The sequence below is a fragment of the Hoplias malabaricus genome, chromosome 2 (genome assembly GCF_029633855.1).
Source record: "Hoplias malabaricus isolate fHopMal1 chromosome 2, fHopMal1.hap1, whole genome shotgun sequence".
In the NCBI taxonomy this organism is placed as follows: domain Eukaryota; kingdom Metazoa; phylum Chordata; class Actinopteri; order Characiformes; family Erythrinidae; genus Hoplias; species Hoplias malabaricus.
The window spans coordinates 62,019,642-62,039,952 of NC_089801.1; the positions used below are offsets into that span (position 1 = coordinate 62,019,642).

The following is a 20,311-nucleotide window of genomic DNA, read 5'->3' on the forward strand; positions in this document are numbered from 1 at the left end:
TGAAACAGGGTGTATGAAATCAACATAATTTAAAAACTACAATTATAATAAAATAAGGTACAATTATGTTCCTTGACTAAAGGTACAAATATGTACCCTCAAGGGTACCACCACAGTGACAAATTTTCTGACAGTGTGTATACACTTCTAAACGTGTGTAATGTATGAACAAATTGACCCTTCACAAAGTACAGCCTGCTTTAGCTTCCGTAACACTGAACAAATAAACCTTTGGCCTCAGAATGTTTGTGTTTTAGAAATAATGAAAGTAGGACAAACTAAAGCCAGATAAGGACACAGGACAAAGTGTTTTCGTGTTAATTGTTAACTTTTATTTTCAAATATTAGGGATGTTCTGATAATTCTTATATAAATTTAATTTTTGCCCAAACCTTATACTAAAGTGGAGGCTGATCTATTTCTCCAAAGGTGCGTACAGTCTCAGAGGGGATACAAGCACAAAACAAGATGACAGCACTTGTCTACAATCCCAAAGAAGGTTCCCAAAACTACCTTCACATTGACGTACCTAAAGGGAAACTGAGAGTCGGAAGTCAAGTCACCCTGAAGCTGAATTTTGGAAGCAGTAAAATACAAAACCAAGACTTCACTTATATGGTGCGTACTTTACGGAATCACAATCATGATCCACAGATTCAACCCATCCCTAACAGATTTTTCCATTCCTAACCCAACCCTCCCATTCCTCTGGTCCAGCCAGGACACTCACACACACTAATGGGAAATTTTTATAACGACAGAATAAGTGTCACTGCCACACAGCTCCAGGGTTCTGGCTTCGATATGTGCTGTCTGTGAGTAGTGGGGTGTGTACACCCTGTATCTGCTTGGGTTTTCTCCAGGTGCCTTGGTTACATACTATAGCCCAAATGATGGTAGATAGTTGTGTGAAACTGTCAAGAGATGTGTGTGTATGTGTGTGAGTGAATGTGAGAAACTGCCCACAGGGTGTATGTGTGAGTGACTGTGCGAGTGTGAAATTAATGGCACACAACTGGTTGAAGGAAACTAAAAGCCTGACTCTGGAATCAGCCGGAATCTGACTTTGCGCCACATGTTCATTTCTGTCTGAACTAGATCCTGAGTAAAGGGCGGATTGTGGATGCCTCCAGGTTTCAGATGTCCACAGAAAGTTCCCTGATTGCTGTGTCACTGTTCATCACTAAAGAAATGCTCCCCTCTTTCCGAGTGGTGGGGTATTACCATGTGGGAGCCTATGAGGTGGTGTCGGACTCTGTCTGGATTGACGTAGAGGACACGTGCATGGGTTCGGTATGTAAGCTACTTGCCTTTATCTGTTGTGTATTAGGCACCAACACACTAACCTTAACTGTATAGGCCCTTCTTAACACATATGTGCTGACTGAAGAAGATTTACAGTTCCACCAGGACACGGTGCTATACGTATTATGAAATATTATTTGTTAAACTCCAAAGAGGTTTTGCCCAGATAGAAGATGCAGACAGACAAAGTTGTGTTGGCTTCTGATATTCATTTATTAAGGTCCAGAATAAATAATGCAACAGTTGCTTTCCATGCAGTAAATGAAAAATGCTTTCCAACAGCTGCAATGTTTTGTTTAAAAAGCACTAAGTTGTTCTCGCCAAGGATTCAATTTCGCTTTATAACACAGCTGTTATTAACATACGCTGCACAGAGCAGGTGTCGCAGTCACACAGCTCCAGAGACCTGGAGGTTGTGTGTTAAAGTCCCGCTCCGGGTGACTGTCTGTGAGGAGTTTGGTGTGTTCTCCCCGTGTCTGTGTGGGTTTTCTCCGGGTGCTCGGGTTTCCAAAATACACTAAAACCACACATTGGTAGGTGGATTGGTGAATCAAAAGTGTCCGTAGGTGTGAATGAATGTGTGAGTGTGTCGCCCTGTGGAGGTAGGCTTCCGGGTAGGCTTCGGATACACCGCAACCCTGAACTGGATAAGGATTTCAGACAATGAATGAATGAATGGATCATAATCACTGTCTCAACTCTTGTTTTGTCACTTTTTGGTGGTAAAAGTGACCCAGTTCTTTATATCTTAAATCATCATCAACTGTACCATGACACCTACGGTTGATCTCTCTCTCTCTCTCTCTCTCTGTAATCCTTCACACAAAGCTCAAAGTTGAGGTGGTTGACCCTCGTGCAGCATACAGTCCCACAAATGAGATTGATCTGAAAATCACTGGCGATTCAAAGGCAAAGGTGGGCCTGGTGGCTGTGGATAAAGGTGTCTACGTCCTCAACAACAAGAACAGACTCACACAGGACAAGGTCAGGAACCACCAGCAAACACACGAGTGTGGTTCTGTTATACATCCAAGTCAAAAAAAAGGGGACACTTCTTCCACAGAGAACACACTGCAGTGGTTGTGGCACGTCTTATGTATATTTTTATTAAAATTTGAAAAACATTTATTTAAAAAAAATCAGCAGAATTTGAAGCAGAAGAGAAGAGGACAGACTGTTTTTCTACAGTTTAATTTTCAAATGTGGTTTACCTTTCAGATTTTGCAGCTGTTAAAACTATAAATACTAAATATTTTAGTTTACAAATATGGATTTTTTTTTTCAGTTCAGACATTTCATGGAAGAGATTTTACGCAGCTCACCTACTGTAAAAAGGAAATGTTAAAGGTGCACTATTCAGTTTCACTGCCTGTTATTGTATTTGACCTATTTAACCACCAGAGGTCACCCATCGCAAATCCAGACCAATAGAGTAATGCAGTAGCCAAGGCGACCTCCAGTGGACAAGCTGGTGAACCACAATGACACATTCAGTGGCTCCGTCTCAGAGTGCAGTTTTTCATGACTGATTCACTGGCTAAAATATCAACATTTTTACTGTGCTCTTTATTTTTTACAGTTAATTTTCAATATTTAGAACATGAAAAAAGAAATCACCTAGTTCAACTTTAAGACCAAAATTAATTTAAAAGCATAGGGCATAAGGCATTTCTAATGAGGGCATGTGTACCCAAAATGCTTGGGAACCCCTGTTTCTCATCGACAGATCTGGAACACCATTGAAAAGTCTGACATGGCCTGTACTGCCGGCAGTGGTAAGGACAGCATGGGTGTTTTCTATGATGCTGGACTCCTGTTCATGTCACATACTGCAGGAAACACTCCTGAGAGAAGAGGTAGGACAAAGGGGCTATAGGGGATGTTTTGTCTTTGTCTATGATCCTGTCACACAATGATGCTGATTTACAGGTGAAGTCCTGTCTAAGCACTGCAACTGTGTTGATTTCATACACTCCGTTTCATCTCCAGGATTTTTATTATATTTTTTTTTTTTTTGACACACTTCTTTAATGAAAGATTACAAACATGGATCTCTCCTTCTGGAGAAAAGAATGGAATGTATCTTTAAGGAACAAAACAGTTTGTACCTTTAGTCACCAATAATGTACCTCTACCATACCTTTTTTTTCTGAGTGTAGCGTTAAAAATAGGTGAGAAAATAAATAAAGGAATCTAAACATAAAATGATAAATTAGTTCATCAGACGTAAACACAGACGGAGCAGAGGCATCCGAATACATTTATTACTCTACCAGCCTGGCCTGTTGTGGTGTGATTTTTAAAAAAATATAATCCAAAGACGGCAGCACGGTGGCACAGCAGGTAGTATCACAGTCACACAGCTCCAGAGGCCTGGAGTTTGTGGGTTCAATTCCCGCTCCGGGTGACTGTCTGTTGGTGTGTTCTCCCCGTGTCCGTGTGGGTTTCCTCCGGGTGCTCCGGTTTCCTCCCATAGTCCAAAAACACACGTTGGTAGGTGGATTGGTGACTCAAAAGTGTCCGTAGGTGTGAGTGAATGTGTATGTGTGTCTGTGTTGCCCTGTGAAGGACTGGCGCCCCCTCCAGGGTGTATTCCCGCCTTGCACCCAATGATTCCAGGTAGGCTCTGGACCCACCGTGACCCTGAATTGGATAAGCGCTTACAGATAATGAATGAGTGAATGAATAATCCAAAGACATTTCCCACCTCCATCAAAGTGTATCTGTAAAAGTCCAATTTCTAAAGCGACCTCTTGTATATTGCCACAGAGGCTGTCATCATCAAAAATCATTTTAAAGACCTTAACTCAACTGAATGCTTCTAATGTATGTCACGAGACGTCTATTTGAGGTTTATAAATGTTTCTTGGCCCCTGGGTGGTTTCTGCCCTCCCTGCCCAAACACCCCTCATTGTTTTGTTCTGTTTATTTTCCCCTTGGTGAAGATTTTTCTTGCCAATCCAAGCCAAAACGAAGACGACGCGAGCTCACCATTTCACAGCTTCGAGAGAGCCTCGGTCAGTATGACTGCTACTATTGTTACAAATTTGGTTTTAAATAACATGGTAAAGTAGTCTTTGGAGGATAGAGAATCCCCAGTGTTTTGTATTCCAGAGCCAGAGTTAATCCCTTTCTGGGAATTATGTGTAGACATCTCAGAGAGGTCTGTAGACATCTTGACAACCACTCCAATCACTTCCTGACCATTTTACCCTGTTGGTGCTGCAGTGGGGAATTACAATCAGAGCCTGAGGCAGTGCTGCTTGGATGGATTATTGGAAAACCGCCTACGGTACACCTGTGAGCGCAGAGCCCAATACGTGGAGGATGGAGAGGAGTGCCGCGAAGCTTTCCTCCGCTGCTGCAAGAGACGGGCCGATGTAAAGGAGGCGACGCTTCAGGGGGAGCTGCACCTGGCCAGAAGTAAGAACCTTTGCAATTACACTTACAGGACTCTGAAGGAGTCAGACATAACCCTGCTTGTATTTTATTTATTTTTCAGCTTCACAAAAACAAGAGATACAAAGGAACATTTCACATCAAAAGCTTAATTGTAATCAAATTTATGATGGAAAATAATCACATAATTTTCACACCTCATAAAAACTAAAGGAAAATGCAATAACCTGAAACAATTCTTCAGGTTTGAAAAGGAGCTGTATGACTGCAACACTACCTGCTGCGCCACTGTGCCGCCCTAATCAAAAACCAGAGTAGAGAAATATAACTATTGAAGATGCTCCCAGATACATGTGCAATATCTTTGTTTCAAAAATATGATGATGGTGAATTCACACACCAGAAAAAAAAAATGGGATTTAGTGGTGGTACTTCTAAAACAGATGAGACATAGAGTTTTCACTCAGTGTAAAGATAGATAGATAGATAGATAGATAGATAGATAGATAGATAGATAGATAGATAGATAGTCAATCTTTCAAATGTAGAGTGTAATGAATACTTCCTCTTTTAGATGAGGAGGAGGATGTTGATGAGCTGTTTCAGGACATCGAATCACGTTCTGTGTTCCCCGAGAGCTGGATGTGGCTGGATGAAGACCTCCCTGAATGCAAAGAAAGAGAAACATGGTCAGTGGGAGGATTTAGAGAATTAGAATTAGAGAATTAGAGTTATTGCTGCAAAAGGGAACCAACTACCTATGGATGCAGTTTTAGAAATGTAGATGAGCAGCTGTACACAAATTTGTAGTGAACATTCGACTATATTCTTACTAGTGTTCAATTATAAATAATCTGAGTGGGTTTAGTTTAGCTCCACGCTCTTGGATATGGAAAACAATCAGTCTTTATTGAATAATTAGATTAATTTCACAAACATCACTGGTCTTGTCATAGAACATGGGTCTTTATCATCTGTCCAGCTTGTTTGTTGGCTCTTGACTCAGGTTGGGTTTGTTAATGGAAGCATTAAAAAAAAAAAAAAAAACATGCTATTGTTTTTTTCCACAGTCAGAAAAAAATCAAACAGAGACTTCCAGAGTCTATCACCACCTGGGTGGTCACTGCCATCAGCAGGTCTCAAGACTATGGTATGTGGAAAAGTGTTTGTGTATGTGGACCAGAAATTAAGTCCTTAAGGATTAGTGAAAGGTTTATGTCGTTTTTTCCTCAAGCAGATCCCTTAAAAAGCATGGAGCTTCGGAATGTAAACAAACTAGAGAGAATGCTGCTTCCCTACAATTAATATCACTGAATTTAAGAACCCATGTGTTTTTATTGGGTCACATCCATATACAGGGTCAACCTTTAAAACAAGGACAAACCTTGTTGATACCCATCTATGGGCCCCACATAGGTGGGCAATCACTAGCTTAGAGAAATATGTAAAAATTGTTGAATATTGTTTTTAAAAAAATGAAAAACATTATTTAGTAATGTAGTATAATTCATTCATTCATTCATTATCTGTAACCGCTTATCCAGTTCAGGGTCGCGGTGGGTCCAGAGCCTACCTGGAATCATTGGGCGCAAGGCGGGAATACACCCTGGGGGGGGCGCCAGCCCTTCACAGGGCAACACAGACACACACACATTCACACTTTTGAGTCGTTTGGACTGCTTACCTGTTTGGACTGTGGGAGGAAACCGGAGCACCCGGAGGAAACCCACGCGGACACAGGGAGAACACACCAACTCCTCACAGACAGTCACCTGGAGTGGCAATTGAACCTACAACCTCCAGGCCCCTGGAGCTGTGTGACTTTGATACTACCTGCTGCGCCACCGTGCCGCCCTGATGTAGTATAATGTAGTTTCAAAATCTTTGTCGATTTTCAGGAGCTACAGGAATAATGTGTTCTGGTCATATGTGTTGTTACACTTGTTTCTCTGTCTTTCCTCAGGTATCTGTGTGGCAGATCAGACTGATTTAATAGTCGCAAAGCCCTTCTTTATTGACCTGAAGTTGCCTTATTCAGCTGTGGCCAATGAGCAAATCGAAATCAAAGCAGTCATTCACAACTTAGGAAGTTCTGTCATTAAGGTTGTTTGTCCTGATCTTTTATTAGATACACCCTTAAAACAAAAGTGCTTGTAAATGTTTTTCTCCAGAGTGATAGAATAAAACATTAAAAAAAAAATAGCAGCCCACATGTACTCTGATATGACTTTAAAGTTCCATCTGAAGCTCCCCTGCTTCTTTTTGCTCTGGGATTGCCACAATCTGGAGCTCAACACGCTTACCGGAGGATACTAACTGCCAAGTTCTGATATACTATCTAAGATGGAGGCCAGTTATGCTCTGCTGGCCTTCACTGGGTATAAATTTCACCATGACTAGCAATTGCTCAAAAAAATAAAACACTTTTCAAATGTTTGTGAATTTGTAAGGACCTTGAAAATATTTAAAGGAAATGTAAATGTTTTGATCCAAATAAAAAGAATACATAGAACAAATAATGAACCTTTATTTGTATTAGTGCATGTCAGAATATTTATGGTAAACCTACAACATCTTTTTTCTATGTAAAATCTTTGATTTCTTGTAGGCTGAAGTGGAGCTGACGGAAACTGAGAGTATATGCAGTTTGGCCAGTTACAAGAAGAGGTATCGCACCAAAGTGAACATACCTGGAAAATCATCACATTCTGTTCCCTTCGTTATCATCCCTCTTGTTCCAGGAAAATACAGCATCGGGGTGAAGGCCAGAGATCCTAATGGATTGTCTGATGGAGTGCGTAAAGATCTGAGAGTAGTGGTGAGTTGCTTACTGTTAGTTTTTTAGCAGGTTTGATCAATATAAGAGAAATAGAAAAAGACAAATGTTAATGTTATTTAATGTTATTTTCTGTCCAAACTTTGTTTTCCTGATTGTCCTTTGTGGTGATGATAGACACAGGGTGTCCTGAAGTCTACTGGAGAGAACACTGTCATTCTAGAGCCTGCGAAACATGGTGAGTCACCGAAGCCCTTTTCACACAGACTTCCCTGGGTGCTGATCTAGTTTAGTAGTGATTTCCTAGGCAGTGTACTGGGATGTATTGGGTCCTTTTTTAGATAGTATCACAGGTATTGTATTGGGTCCTGTGTGAGTAATTTCTTGGGTAATGTGCTGGTCTGGTGCAAGTAATTTCGCAGATACTTCACTGGTCTGGTTTAGGTAATTTCCTGGGGATTTTACTGGTCTTGTGTAGGTTATTTCTGAGAAGATGTGCTGGGTATCATGCACCTCACATTTTAATTATTAAATAGAACCAAGTAAAAGTGCATGTGTGAATGTGATTTCAGGACTTTCTAATCCTACTGCACTGGTTACTGCAATGCATTAGGTGTTGAATATACATATGCTGATATATATATAATAAACAGCCAATAACCATCGGCCAATGACAAACAAAATATAGAAATATTTTAAATGCTGTTGGTAAATGTTCACCAGGTGGAACACAAAGATCAGAATTTAAGAGATCCTTCCTGGACAATCAAATGCCTGGCACTGAGGCTTTCACTTACATCGCTGTAAGAGGTAACTCGAAATATATATTCCCAACACATAATGCAATTCTGTCAATACATTTACATTGTTGAATTAATTACAATTGAATATGATTAAAATTTGGCATGTAAATGTTGTATTGAAGTTGTGATTATGGGATGTTTCTGTAGGCAGACCAATATCTCAGCTGGTAAATGAGGCCATCAGTGGAAAGGGTATGGACCATATGATTAAGGAGCCTAAAGGGTGTGGAGAGCAAAATCTGATGGCCATGGTCCTGCCGCTGATTGCAACACTTTATCTGGACAAAACCAACCAGTGGGAAGACATAGGCGTGGACAAACGTACTGAAGCACTAAGTCACATTAGAACAGGTCAGAGTAATATGAATTCAGATAGGAGCCGGCAAGACCGGTACTGTAAACCATTACTGACTTTTCCTGTCTCATGTTCCTTTACAGCAACTGTGGCTGGATTAAGAGAGCTTTACAGAACACTGCCCAACATTATATTCAGCCTCAGTTTAATGATCTACATTGAGAGTGTCACTGATATTAAAATTTCATGTTAAACATGACTGTGGGAACGCATGGTAATATATAATATATATGTAATACTGTGTGACATTTCAAAAATGTAAAATCCTCTAGTCATTGGTTAAATACAGAAAGGAATCAGAATGCAATGATGTGCAAATTATTTAAACCCTAAGTTTAATTGAAAACAGGACAAACAACACTGTAAAATTTAAAACTAAAGGATTCTTTTTATATTAAATATAGCACAAAAAGTAAGGAAATTTGTGTTTGTAGATTATTTATTTGTTGTAACAATGCTTCTTGGCAATAAATCTTATACCATTAGAAAGCCTGTTAATTTTAATTTTAATTTTTTTTTTGCATGAAAAATTTGTCATTTTTTGCAAAGCGAATGTGCAGGTATTAGCCTTTTCCTCTCAGGAAGTACTTTTATAATTTCTTTTTTTGTGCAGGGATGCAATTAGGAGCAAATATGTTTAGCAATGGCTGTTAAGCCCAATCACCTTATTTTACAGGAATAGTGATATTCCTGGATCCTGTTTAAATGTTTCCTTGTTTGCATTTGATACAATATGACAATGACCAAAACAAAACTATATCCTTTAATTCATAACACACTCTAAATAGGAATAAACTTGCTGTAGTTTTTTGCAGTTTTCTGTAAAGCTTATCACCCTCAGCAACAGTAACTACCAAAGACCATGAAGGATGGACAGGTCTACTGTAGCATTATAGAAAGACAACACAGACATATATTTTAATAGCTTTTAATGGTTCATCTCTCTCTTGCCTCAGGTTATAGTAATCAGCTGGCATTTCGCGGTACAGATGGACAGTTCTCTCTTTATCCAGGTGGCAAGGGCAGTACCTGGTCAGTACTTATTTTTTTCCTCTGTATTATTTAATTTCACTTGACTCTTGTACATCTCTGATCTCAGAATGAAGCAGGGAATGAATGAGTCTGATTTCTCAATAACTTTTTATTGATGAATAATAATTTGATTCATTTTTATTTGTTTATCTAGTACTGGAATATACACAAATACAAAACAAATTTCTAGAGACAGTTTATTAAAATAATAAAACAAAAAACATTTTGTGGGTTGTTAATTCTCTTGACATGTTATTTAAGGACAAAACACAAAGGTAAAATTTCTAATGTTGTCCCTAACCAAGACTATGTGAATTTTGTAAACATATACACATATAAATTGACACAAGCAATAAACTCCAAAACATTTGAGATAAAGGTGACTTTCCTTTTGCTTACTCGTAATTGATACTCAACAAGTACTATCATCTGCATTTTTTCAGCATTTGGTAATGTGCCAGAAGAGAGCAGTTTAGTTCACAGCACCTCTGTGTGGACAAAGTGGAAGATTACATCTTATTTGGATATGCCGCTCCACCTTAATTGATGTAACATTTATATTATAGATAGAAAGGAGCCAGTTTGATATTGTTACTGTGGGGAAAAAACACTGTTACTAGATTTTGTTTTTCTTTCAGCCAAAATGACATTGTTTTGTGTATGTTTTCCTCCAGGCTAACAGCATATGTCATCAAAATGTTCAGTATGTCAAGTAATCTGGTGACGATAATGGAGCAGAGAATAATTTGTGATGCTGTTAAGTGGATCATCCTGAAAACACAGTTGCCTGATGGTGTTTTCACTGAGGTGTCTCACATTTACTCCAGTGCTATGGGGGTAAGACACTACAACAGCACAAAATTTTATTTTGTGCATGTTTCACATGCTGGTGGAGTCCCCTTATGGATCCCAAATTTAGCTAATATGAAGATGCACCCACTGTGGACACAGACGTTTAACTATGTAGACATACAGTAGTTTGTTTAATCAAAATATGGCTAAAAATGGCTGCATTCCCTGTGGTGATCAAGGAATTTGGATTTGGAATATTTTTGATATTTAAAATGCTCCAACATCCAGTATAATTTCTTATCAGAAATGTAGCAACAGTTTCGGAAAAAAAGTATAAAATATGTATTAATAACCCTCATTTGACCTGATTATTTCTGTGTTTTAACACAGGGCAAAGCTTCCCAACTTTCAATGACAGCTTTTGTACTCATCGCATTACAGGAAGCAAAGTCACACTGTGAAGGTCAAATAACAGTAAGTAAAAGAAAAACTAAAAATGTGTGTAAAATCCTTCACAGTAAGGTCCTAAACCAGGTTTTATGTTGTAATACATGAACGTTATTGCAGTTTTATTTACTACTCCATACAGTCCATATGGAAACTAAGCTAGAAAAACCTGCTCATTTTGGATACACTTCTTTTGTGATATCAAAAAGACTGAATATTCATAAATTTACTTATGTAGCCTTTGGCTGATTAGGGCCATGTCATAAGAAGTGTTTCACCACTGGATAGCCTTTTATATTGAGGCACAACACATGGTAGCCAATTGGAACAGTGCTCATTTACATATATAATTTTTAAAGTCATAGTATCTCTAAGGGTGAATACAAAAATGAACATACTAACTCAGTATTGATCCATTTCAGACTCTTCAGAACCACATGGACAAGGCAATAGATTACATTGTGAAGAACATTGATTTTCAAACTGATCCTTATGCTGTTGCCATGGCATCCTATGCTCTGGCAAATGCCAATAAACTAAAACAAGACATTTTGTTCAAATATGCTTCACCAGGTAAAACATAAATGTCATTTTTCAAAACATACTATCATAGTTCATTCTCTGTAGCCATGACGATCAAACGCCTCTCACAAACCTCACAGATTTTTATTGAAAAACACCGGGAGAATTCATCAGTCCATAAGGCATGACTCGATAGTCCTAATAATCTTATATCTTGAAGGCCTTCTTCCACTCATCACCTTCTCTACACCAAACAAATTTTGAAATGCAGGTGTTTTTTGAGGTGAAGAGGGGTAGAGCATAGCTATCTATGCATAGTGATTTTATTTAGGCCCTGCTAATCAATACGGTCAGAGACACCATAATCCTTATCCTCTCCTGCTGAGGAAGTGGAGGGTCAGATAAACCCAAATACTGCTGAATAAATTTTGCCATAGCCTTACACTTGGGACCAGACAGAGAACATCTGGCCCTATGGGGGACTAGTGCCTCTAGTACTGTCGTAAAGCCAATGAAAGGACAGAAACTGGGCTGTGTGTAGAGAGATGAGCAGACTCTCTGATCTGCAATGAGAAAGGCAAGTCTGTAGTCCAAGTCCAAATGGACCTCCCGTCAATGACAGATACTTTTTATTCCATCTGTTTATTTGTTTAAAGGAAAGGAAAGCCCAATTTAAGAAAGGACAAGAGAGGCAAAAGATAAATCAGACTCAAAAGAATAAACCAAAGATTACTGGCTGATCAGTTTGCCAGAACTCTGAAACACAGCTTCAGCAATCTGTGTCCCTGAATGTGTGAAACATCCTAAATACTGTCCAGAAGATGTTTTACTAATAAAGAAGATGCTAAGTCATGGCTGAATTCTATGAACATTTACAAATACAAAACAAAATGTCCCACCATATTGCATCTTTCCCATGTGTCTAAAATATGATGTGGCTACGGGTACCAAAACACTGACTTCTGAGTCACTGACTCAATGACAGCATGGACAGCAAGGCATTGTGGTTGCTATATTCAGACACTGCCTCTGTCTGTGGCCTTAAGAATCCCAAAACCCAGGAGTGGCCGGGAGTGGGGCCTAACCCTTGACCTGACTCTTACAAATAATAATATTATTAATCTAGTCACATTTTCTTTTACATGTATATAAAAATGATTGTTAACTGTTTCTAAACTTTCAAACACCACTTCATATGCAAGTAACAGTATTAGTCAATACTAGTAAAATACTATGCTAACTACATCTCATCTATTTTTGGTAACCACTGTGTTGTAATATTGTTTAATTACTGACTTCATCACATTTTCCACTGTGTTTGTGGATGTGTGTATTTATCTCAGACCGCACACACTGGCCTGTAAAAGAAGCTGAGTATTTCACCCTCGAGGCCACAGGTTATGCTTTGCTGTCTCTTCTGAAGACTGGTGACTTCACAGGAGCAGCTCCCATTGTGAAATGGCTGAAGACTAAGGAGTACTACTCTAGTGGCTACCGCTCTACTCAGGTCAGACAAAGTTACATCCAGGATGCACCCCATGATGCAATGATGCCCAAATCATATACTATATTTTAGAATGTCCACTGGTGTGGTTTGCTGAGGTGAAGAGGTTAAATGAAAGGGCTAAAGAATGTGATGTGGTAATGGGTGTGTTCTGCTCTACATTCTCAGGCCACAGCGGTGGTGTTTGAGGCCATAGCAAAATACATGATGGAGAGGCCACCGAAAGCTGTGACAGGAGGGATGGCGGTCACAGTCACTTCCACAGCTAGAGCTACGGATTTCCAAGTCATTTTCACCAAAAACAACAGAGGATTACAGCGCTCTGACCGGGTAAAATATCAGCACCTGGTGGTGATCACTTTACCAAGAGAAATGCTCAAATACAAACAGTTCAATAGGAAATATAACACATTTCACCTTGGGAGGTTCTTGTATTAAGTCCTGGTCATATTGAGCAAAAGTCCTGGGTAGGTCCTGCATGGTCCTGTATGACCCTCATCCTCCCCTCACCACTCAGCATGGTGTTAGCTAATGGATGTATGTTAGTTGGCATAACAGATCTGTGGATTTATTGTTGTGCTGGTTTGGCACTGATTTAGAGGCAGCTAGAAAAGAAGCAGTGGTTGCCATTACCCTCCCAGGCCAGTGGCAGTGTGTGTGATTCAGGGAGTGCTAACAGGTAGACTGAGGAATATCTAAATATTGTTATTAAATAAATATTATTTCTTATTTTACTGTAATCTTTCATCAAAAAGCTGCCTTTTGACTTTTGATTTAGTAACTGTTAGACACAAGCCTGAATCTGAACTTGACTCAAGTGCTAACAGTTACACTCTAGTGCCAAATTTTTCTGGACACCTGCTCCAGTGCCTTTTCTGTCATCAAAGCTGCTAACAGGGAGTTTGTTTGTTTGCTGCAAATACAGCTTTTGCTCTTCTTCTGATCTGGAAAATCTTTACACTAAATAATAGACATTAAGCCATATAAACATTAGTGTGGTCAGGTACTGATATCAGGGAGTTAGTGCTGGGTCACAAACAACTCCAACTCATCCTAAAATTGTGTAAGACTGATGTTTATGAAACTTTGTTGTTGTTTTGTCTTGTAAAGTGTATAAAATATTTTAAAATGTATATTTAAGCATTTTTAAGTGTTTTTCATATAAGAAACTATAATCTGCCATTGCCATTAGATATTTTCACTACATACAAATATCTAAATTCAAGGTTGAAATCTAGGACCATTTTGAATAATAATCTAATAATCTCCCTACAGACACAAGAAATGTGAGACAGAGTGCCTGAGTAGGATGTTCCCATGCAGTGATTAATGCTCTGTTGCATTCTGCAGTTCCTGGCCAATGGTGATTTAACCGTGGTTTCTTCAGGGGAAGGTGAAGGCTCCATATCAGTGAGTTCACCGTTGATATTTATTCACTCTTTCTGTAACCATGGTGATCCAATACAATCACAAAAGTTAAAATCACAGCCTTAATGTAATTCACAGTCATCTCATTTATTTGGCCAATTTTGAAACATAGCATAAGGTTTTATTGAGCTTTATAAAACAATCATAGTAATCATAGAATTGCATCTCTCTGAATTTAGTAGACTTAAGTCCTGTATAAAAGGGGTATAAAAGTAGCCAGCAATATTTATGGACCTGATTATTTAATATTTTTCTCTTTTGTTTAATAAAGTGCAATTCAAATAAGATGCAGCATCATATTGCTTTATAACTCCAGATTTAATCAGTCTATTTTTCATGTTTACACTAGGTCTAATAGTCTCTGGCACACCCAGGCCACTAGATTCCAATACAACATTTGTTTAATTCATGAAGCAGGATAATTGAAATGTTGCTCCTTTAAGGATGTTAGAAATCACCAAACTCTAACAATAAATCAGTCAGAAAGCAGTAGCAGAAACTACAGACATCAACAACTACCTGTTGCTTTTCTGTCCTCGAGGTTGTGACACTGTATTACACCAAACCTGACAAAAACGCCACCAAATGCAAGAACTTTGACCTGGAAGTGGGCTTTAAGAGAGAGCGATATGGTATGTCAACACAAGACTCAATTATTTCACTGTATGGTCCACCTGTTTCCTGTCAGTTTAGCCCAGTAACAAGCAGTTTCTCTTGCTGCCATGTTGTATATCACTGTGTTTACATGCTCTTAATAACCAGTTCTTAATCAGATTTCTGCAATTAAGTGCTCAAACCACATGGTATGATATCTGTGATTGGAGTAAGGTCTAGAAATCAGATTAAGAAAAACGTTTAAGAGCTAGATTTTACCTCAGGAAAGAATGCTTACTCATACCCTGATTTCTTTAGGATTGAGTTGGAAATTTAACCGAACAGAGTTCAGAGCGTTCTCAACATTCTTAAGTTCCCTCACCTTTCAGTATCTGAAAATTCATTATGTACCTCCCGCTACTCGAGTCCTCACCCTGAACACCTGTCAAGCATTTCTGTCTCTGTCTGCAATGGTGGGACACATGCTGCATTTAACAGAACATATGCTCATTTAAACAAGTCTCATCTCCATCTCAGTAACAGTGTAGAGAAAACTGAGCAGCATGTAATATTAGAAATTTTAAGAAATTATGACCCATATTGACAGGTAAAATGGGTCCATGTTTTCAAAAATCTTATGTCTTTCTGGCCTATTATTGGCTGTTGCAAAACAGGAATCAGATTTTTTTGCCAGACTCTTTCCCTGTTTCTAATTCCTCAGGCGCATGTAAACGCATTAATTTGATTACTCACAAAATCTGGTTGTGCAGTAATCAGATTAAGTGCATGTAAAAACACTAAAGGAAGCTCACTCATTTTTATTGGCTATTGTATTTTCAATATTTCAGTTAAATATGCTAATTGTGCTTTAATATTTTGCAGCTTCCTATGATAATGCACTTGAAACTTACACAATTACTATAGAGACCAAGTAAGTAAAATATGCTGTATAAAATGTTTATTTATTTCCCTTGCATCCAATAGCTATACAGTAGTAACAAGTAGCACTTGCTAGCAGAAACCTTTTAAAGCTACTTGAATATACAAATTGTCATGAATCACGGAGGGCGGACTGACGGAGGCGGAGGCACACGCTAAAACACACTGACTATTTTACAAAATATAACAAAACAGAAAGAGACTAGCATAACAGACAGAGAAAGCTAAGCAGACTAACCTTGACACAGAGCTAAACAGAGATCTAAACCTGAACACAGAGAGCTACACAGACTGAACAGTAATGACAGACAATGAGAGACAAAAGGAAGAAAACAGACAGAGAACAAATCGAATCGAAGGACAGACAGACTAGACTCAGCAATGTGACAAAGGAAGCAAAACAACAAGATTGTGAACTGGAATGAAGCAAGAACGAATGACCGACAAGAGGAAGTGAGACAAGGGGACTTAAATACTTAACACAGACGAGACGCACCTGAGAAAGATAACGAGGGGGCAGAAGAAAGGCGGGACATGGGCGGAGACATGGACAACAACAAACAGAGCCATGTGCTGAGAGAGCACATGTACAGATCAGGTTATTTGGCTGTATAATGGCTGATATCTTAGTGATAGAAATAGCCCTTGAGTTTTAATAGCACTGGGGTTTTATACCCAATGTGTCTGACTCCACTCTGACTGAAACAAGCAGAGGCATCATGTGGACAGTGCAGACTCTAACCTTTCCGGCCATGCCTCATTTGTGTTCTTGTTTGTGTTGTGTGGTTTAAATTTGATCAACTGTTCATTCATTAAGTTTACAATAGATCTGTGTATTGACATTAGAAATTCAAAGGCCATTTTCAAGCTCATTACTGTTCACTATCACTGAACCACTGTAAAAATTAATTACTGTAATTCCACTTCAGGTTTCTGAGCCCTGACAAAAAGGCTGCCATGACCATTCTGGATGTGGGTTTAATGACAGGGTTCATACCAGACACAAGGGACCTGGAACAGGTACGAAAAGAGTTAAGAGTAATCCTTATCCTGAATTATCCTGATAAAGCTGTGGTTGTGAAGATATGAGGTTTTTGCTAAGACAGTGAGGATATAACTGTAGTAATGAACTGTGGTGTGGTTTTGTGGTTTGTTTCTCCAGCTGACTGGAACAGACAGATACATCGATAAGTATGAGATGGACAAACAGCTTTCAGAAAGGGGATCTGTCATCATCTATCTGAAGAAGGTAAAAGACCCTTAACTTACAACCATCATCATCATCATCATTGATCATCACAATCACCAGCACGTCTGTCTCATTTCTTCTTCTCTTCTCTCGCTCTTTTTGTCTCCTGCTCTGTATCCTGTTCTCTCACACCTCACCTCTCTCTCACACTCCCCCACCTCTCTCTCCTCAGGTCTCCAATGTAGAAAATGAGAGAATAGCTTTCCGATTGCACAAGATGTTAGCAGTGGGTCTCCCTCAGCCCGCAGGAGTCACTGTGTATGAGTATTACTCTCCAGGTAAGAAATAACATCACCACAAAACAACTTTATGTTCATGTGATTAAACCATGGGTATATACATGAACCTCTTAACATTAAAGTGCTCATATTAGGCAAAGAGAAATAGTTAAACTTTGCTTGTTGTTTCTATGAATACAGCAGTGTTTATATAAAATATTAAAAGGTAATCATTTAATGTTTAACTCAGTGTTTCATAATGCTACAGGAGCCAACTGTCTGCCTTTTCAGACTGGATTTCAGCCTTAAGTTATAAGGAATGTTTCAGTCTGAAGCAGTTTAGCTCCTCCCCCACTCACTGAAGTTTAGCTCCTCCCCCACACACTTAAGTTATAAGGAATGTTTCAGTCTGCAGCAGTTTACACGTTTCTGTTTCAGAGAACCGCTGCATGAAGTTTTATGACTTGATAGGCCGAGAGAGTGCGACGCTTCACACACTCTGTCCTACGGAAGTGTGCAGCTGTGCTGAAGGTGGGTCACAACTGGATAATTTTTATGGGTTCATCTGAGAGGTTCAATATATGGCCAAAAGTTGTGAATGTGTGTGTGTTGAACTGTGAAGGACTGGTGCCCCCTCCAGGGTGTGTTGCACCCAGTGATTCCGGGTAGGCTCTGGACCCACCACCACCCTGAACTGGAGAAGCCGTTACAGATAATGAATGAATGAATGAATGAATGAATGAATGAATGAATGAGTGCAGATTAACTGCAAGCTCTTCTAACACCTGTAATGTTCCTGGTCCGATAGCAAACTGCCCTCAACTGAAATCAGACCTCCCAGAGGAGGATGAGCGCATTAAAGAAGCCTGCAAAGAGCGTGACTATGGTATGAACTTTCTCTATATATTGTGTGTGTGTGTGTGTGTGTGTGTGTGGACTGTAGTCATTTTGTGATTAATTATGATAATGATTGTTTTTCTTGTGCTTCAGCTTATAAGGCCACTCTGAAAGAGTCTAAACGTTCCGGCTCCACAGTCACCTACACCTTCACCATAACAAAAGAACTTAAAGTGGGTGAGTACCTGCAGCACTGACACAACACCTGTGTCTCTACTGTTTACAGTTTTTTTTCACCACTTGTTACCAAGTTTTACCATTGCATTGGGATAATGTATCTGTGCCATTTTCTCCAAAGTCCCAGAGGGAGTCTTGACTTGACCTTACAGAACATTACATAAATTTGCTTTTAGTATGCTGACGTCTCAGAATTTACTGTTACACCTTAAATAGTAAAGCAGTTACATTCTAGCACAACATTTAAGATGGAACTAGATGTTTCTAACAAAAATCAGCAGAATATATTCAGCTTCATATCAAAGAGAGTTCGGAATGGGTGTTAATATATGTTTGTGGAAAACTTTTGAAGGCATTAAGCCTTAAATTGAACTAAAGTCCAGCAGCACTTCTCTGATATTGCTGCAGACCAAAAGCAGAGCGCCACTGAAGCTATGCTCTTTTATGTGTTCTGATGACAAATCAGGCTCCTGAAGGGTCGTCCTGTTTCACAGGGAAAGATTTTAAACTCTAACTGTTACTCTGTTCCAAGGGGCAAGAAGACAATCAAAAACAAATGGTAGGGTTAATAATGAGAAATTGGATTCAGTCTTACAGACATCCATCATTTCAGTGTGTGTGTGTGTGTTTGGTGTGCTCAGGAACTGATGCAGTGCAGCGCAACAGTCAGAGGCAATTTTTGGCCCATTCTCAGTGTCAGAGTAAACTGGATCTGAAGGTAAATAAGGACTATCTCCTCATGGGCCCTGAGCCAAAGAAGATTGAAGGAAGGTGAGAACCATTTCCAGAAAGAAGGAGAAGGGTTTATCGTCCACTTTTACACAGAGCATATTTTCCACTACAGTGTGACTGGGTAAATGTGTTCTGTTTTACTCGTATGCCTAATGACAGCCTGCGCGTGTCTTTCCTCTGACCGCTGTTAAATAACCATGGCCACTTCTCTTTAAACTGCTGCAGCTCTGGCTCTGATCTTCAGTGTAGGCCTGGACAATAATTCAATATCAGTATATAATCGCAATATAAAATGTTTCAATAACAATGATATGATTTTTAAACATCCATCCATTATCTGTAACCGCTTATCCAATTTAGGGTCGCGGGGGGTCCAGAGCCTACCTGGAATCATTGGGCGCAAGGCAGGAATACACCCTGGAGGGGACGCCAGTCCTTCACAGGGCAACACACACACATTCACGGACACTTTTGAGTCGCCAATCCACCTGCAACGTGTGTTTTTGGACTGTGGGAGGAAACCGGAGCACCCGGAGGAAACCCACGCGGAGAACACACCAACTCCTCACAGACAGTCACCTGGAGCGGGAATCGAACCCACAACCTCCAGGCCCCTGGAGCTGTGTGACTGCGACACTACCTGCTGCACCACCGTGCCGCCCTTGATTTTTAAACACATTTTCAATATCAAAATTATTTCACTGACTGACGGTCATTACAGGGCGCTGTCATCAGTTCAATATTTTTTTAAATAACTTTAAAATTCATGTTGACAAAGCCAAGAGGTTGTTGTTTAATGTTTCTTGTGTTTCTTGGCAGTTTTTCTGTGGCTTATATTATATTGTTCATATTGATTTCAGAATTATCGTATAATTTAAGAAAATTATAGATAAAATTTAAGACTGAAATTAAGAAACATAACATGATATAAATATTGAACATATCGTCCAACCCCATTTCAGTGACATTGAGGTAGAAGATGAAGTGTAGTTTCATGTGTTTCAGAGGAAGTTTGTGCTATTCTTCATCCTCCTGGCTTTTTGGCATCATGTGATCGAGCAGGGCATACTAGGTGTATAATTGGCAGTAACTACACTGGGATAAAAATGAAGTAACATAGTATAGTGTGTTCAGGGATTGGT

General features: G+C 39.3%; 1 protein-coding gene across 1 annotated transcript in view; it reads left to right on the forward strand.

The window, feature by feature from the left end:
• LOC136686724 (complement C3-like) overlaps positions 1–20,311 on the forward strand; it is a 38,175-nt gene that overhangs the window by 15,201 nt on the left and 2,663 nt on the right. Inside the window, exons 12-40 of the mRNA XM_066660662.1 lie at positions 430–618; positions 1,099–1,293; positions 2,134–2,289; positions 3,032–3,161; positions 4,251–4,322; positions 4,534–4,728; positions 5,279–5,393; positions 5,775–5,854; positions 6,668–6,807; positions 7,313–7,522; positions 7,658–7,718; positions 8,204–8,290; positions 8,431–8,634; positions 9,595–9,670; positions 10,345–10,507; positions 10,853–10,936; positions 11,332–11,482; positions 12,775–12,938; positions 13,104–13,265; positions 14,286–14,345; positions 14,905–14,995; positions 15,840–15,888; positions 16,826–16,916; positions 17,059–17,145; positions 17,318–17,423; positions 17,802–17,894; positions 18,172–18,249; positions 18,354–18,437; positions 19,079–19,208. Coding sequence (XP_066516759.1) covers positions 430–618; positions 1,099–1,293; positions 2,134–2,289; positions 3,032–3,161; positions 4,251–4,322; positions 4,534–4,728; positions 5,279–5,393; positions 5,775–5,854; positions 6,668–6,807; positions 7,313–7,522; positions 7,658–7,718; positions 8,204–8,290; positions 8,431–8,634; positions 9,595–9,670; positions 10,345–10,507; positions 10,853–10,936; positions 11,332–11,482; positions 12,775–12,938; positions 13,104–13,265; positions 14,286–14,345; positions 14,905–14,995; positions 15,840–15,888; positions 16,826–16,916; positions 17,059–17,145; positions 17,318–17,423; positions 17,802–17,894; positions 18,172–18,249; positions 18,354–18,437; positions 19,079–19,208 — 3,503 coding nt within the window. The remainder of the gene's footprint in view (positions 1–429; positions 619–1,098; positions 1,294–2,133; positions 2,290–3,031; positions 3,162–4,250; positions 4,323–4,533; positions 4,729–5,278; positions 5,394–5,774; positions 5,855–6,667; positions 6,808–7,312; positions 7,523–7,657; positions 7,719–8,203; positions 8,291–8,430; positions 8,635–9,594; positions 9,671–10,344; positions 10,508–10,852; positions 10,937–11,331; positions 11,483–12,774; positions 12,939–13,103; positions 13,266–14,285; positions 14,346–14,904; positions 14,996–15,839; positions 15,889–16,825; positions 16,917–17,058; positions 17,146–17,317; positions 17,424–17,801; positions 17,895–18,171; positions 18,250–18,353; positions 18,438–19,078; positions 19,209–20,311) is intronic.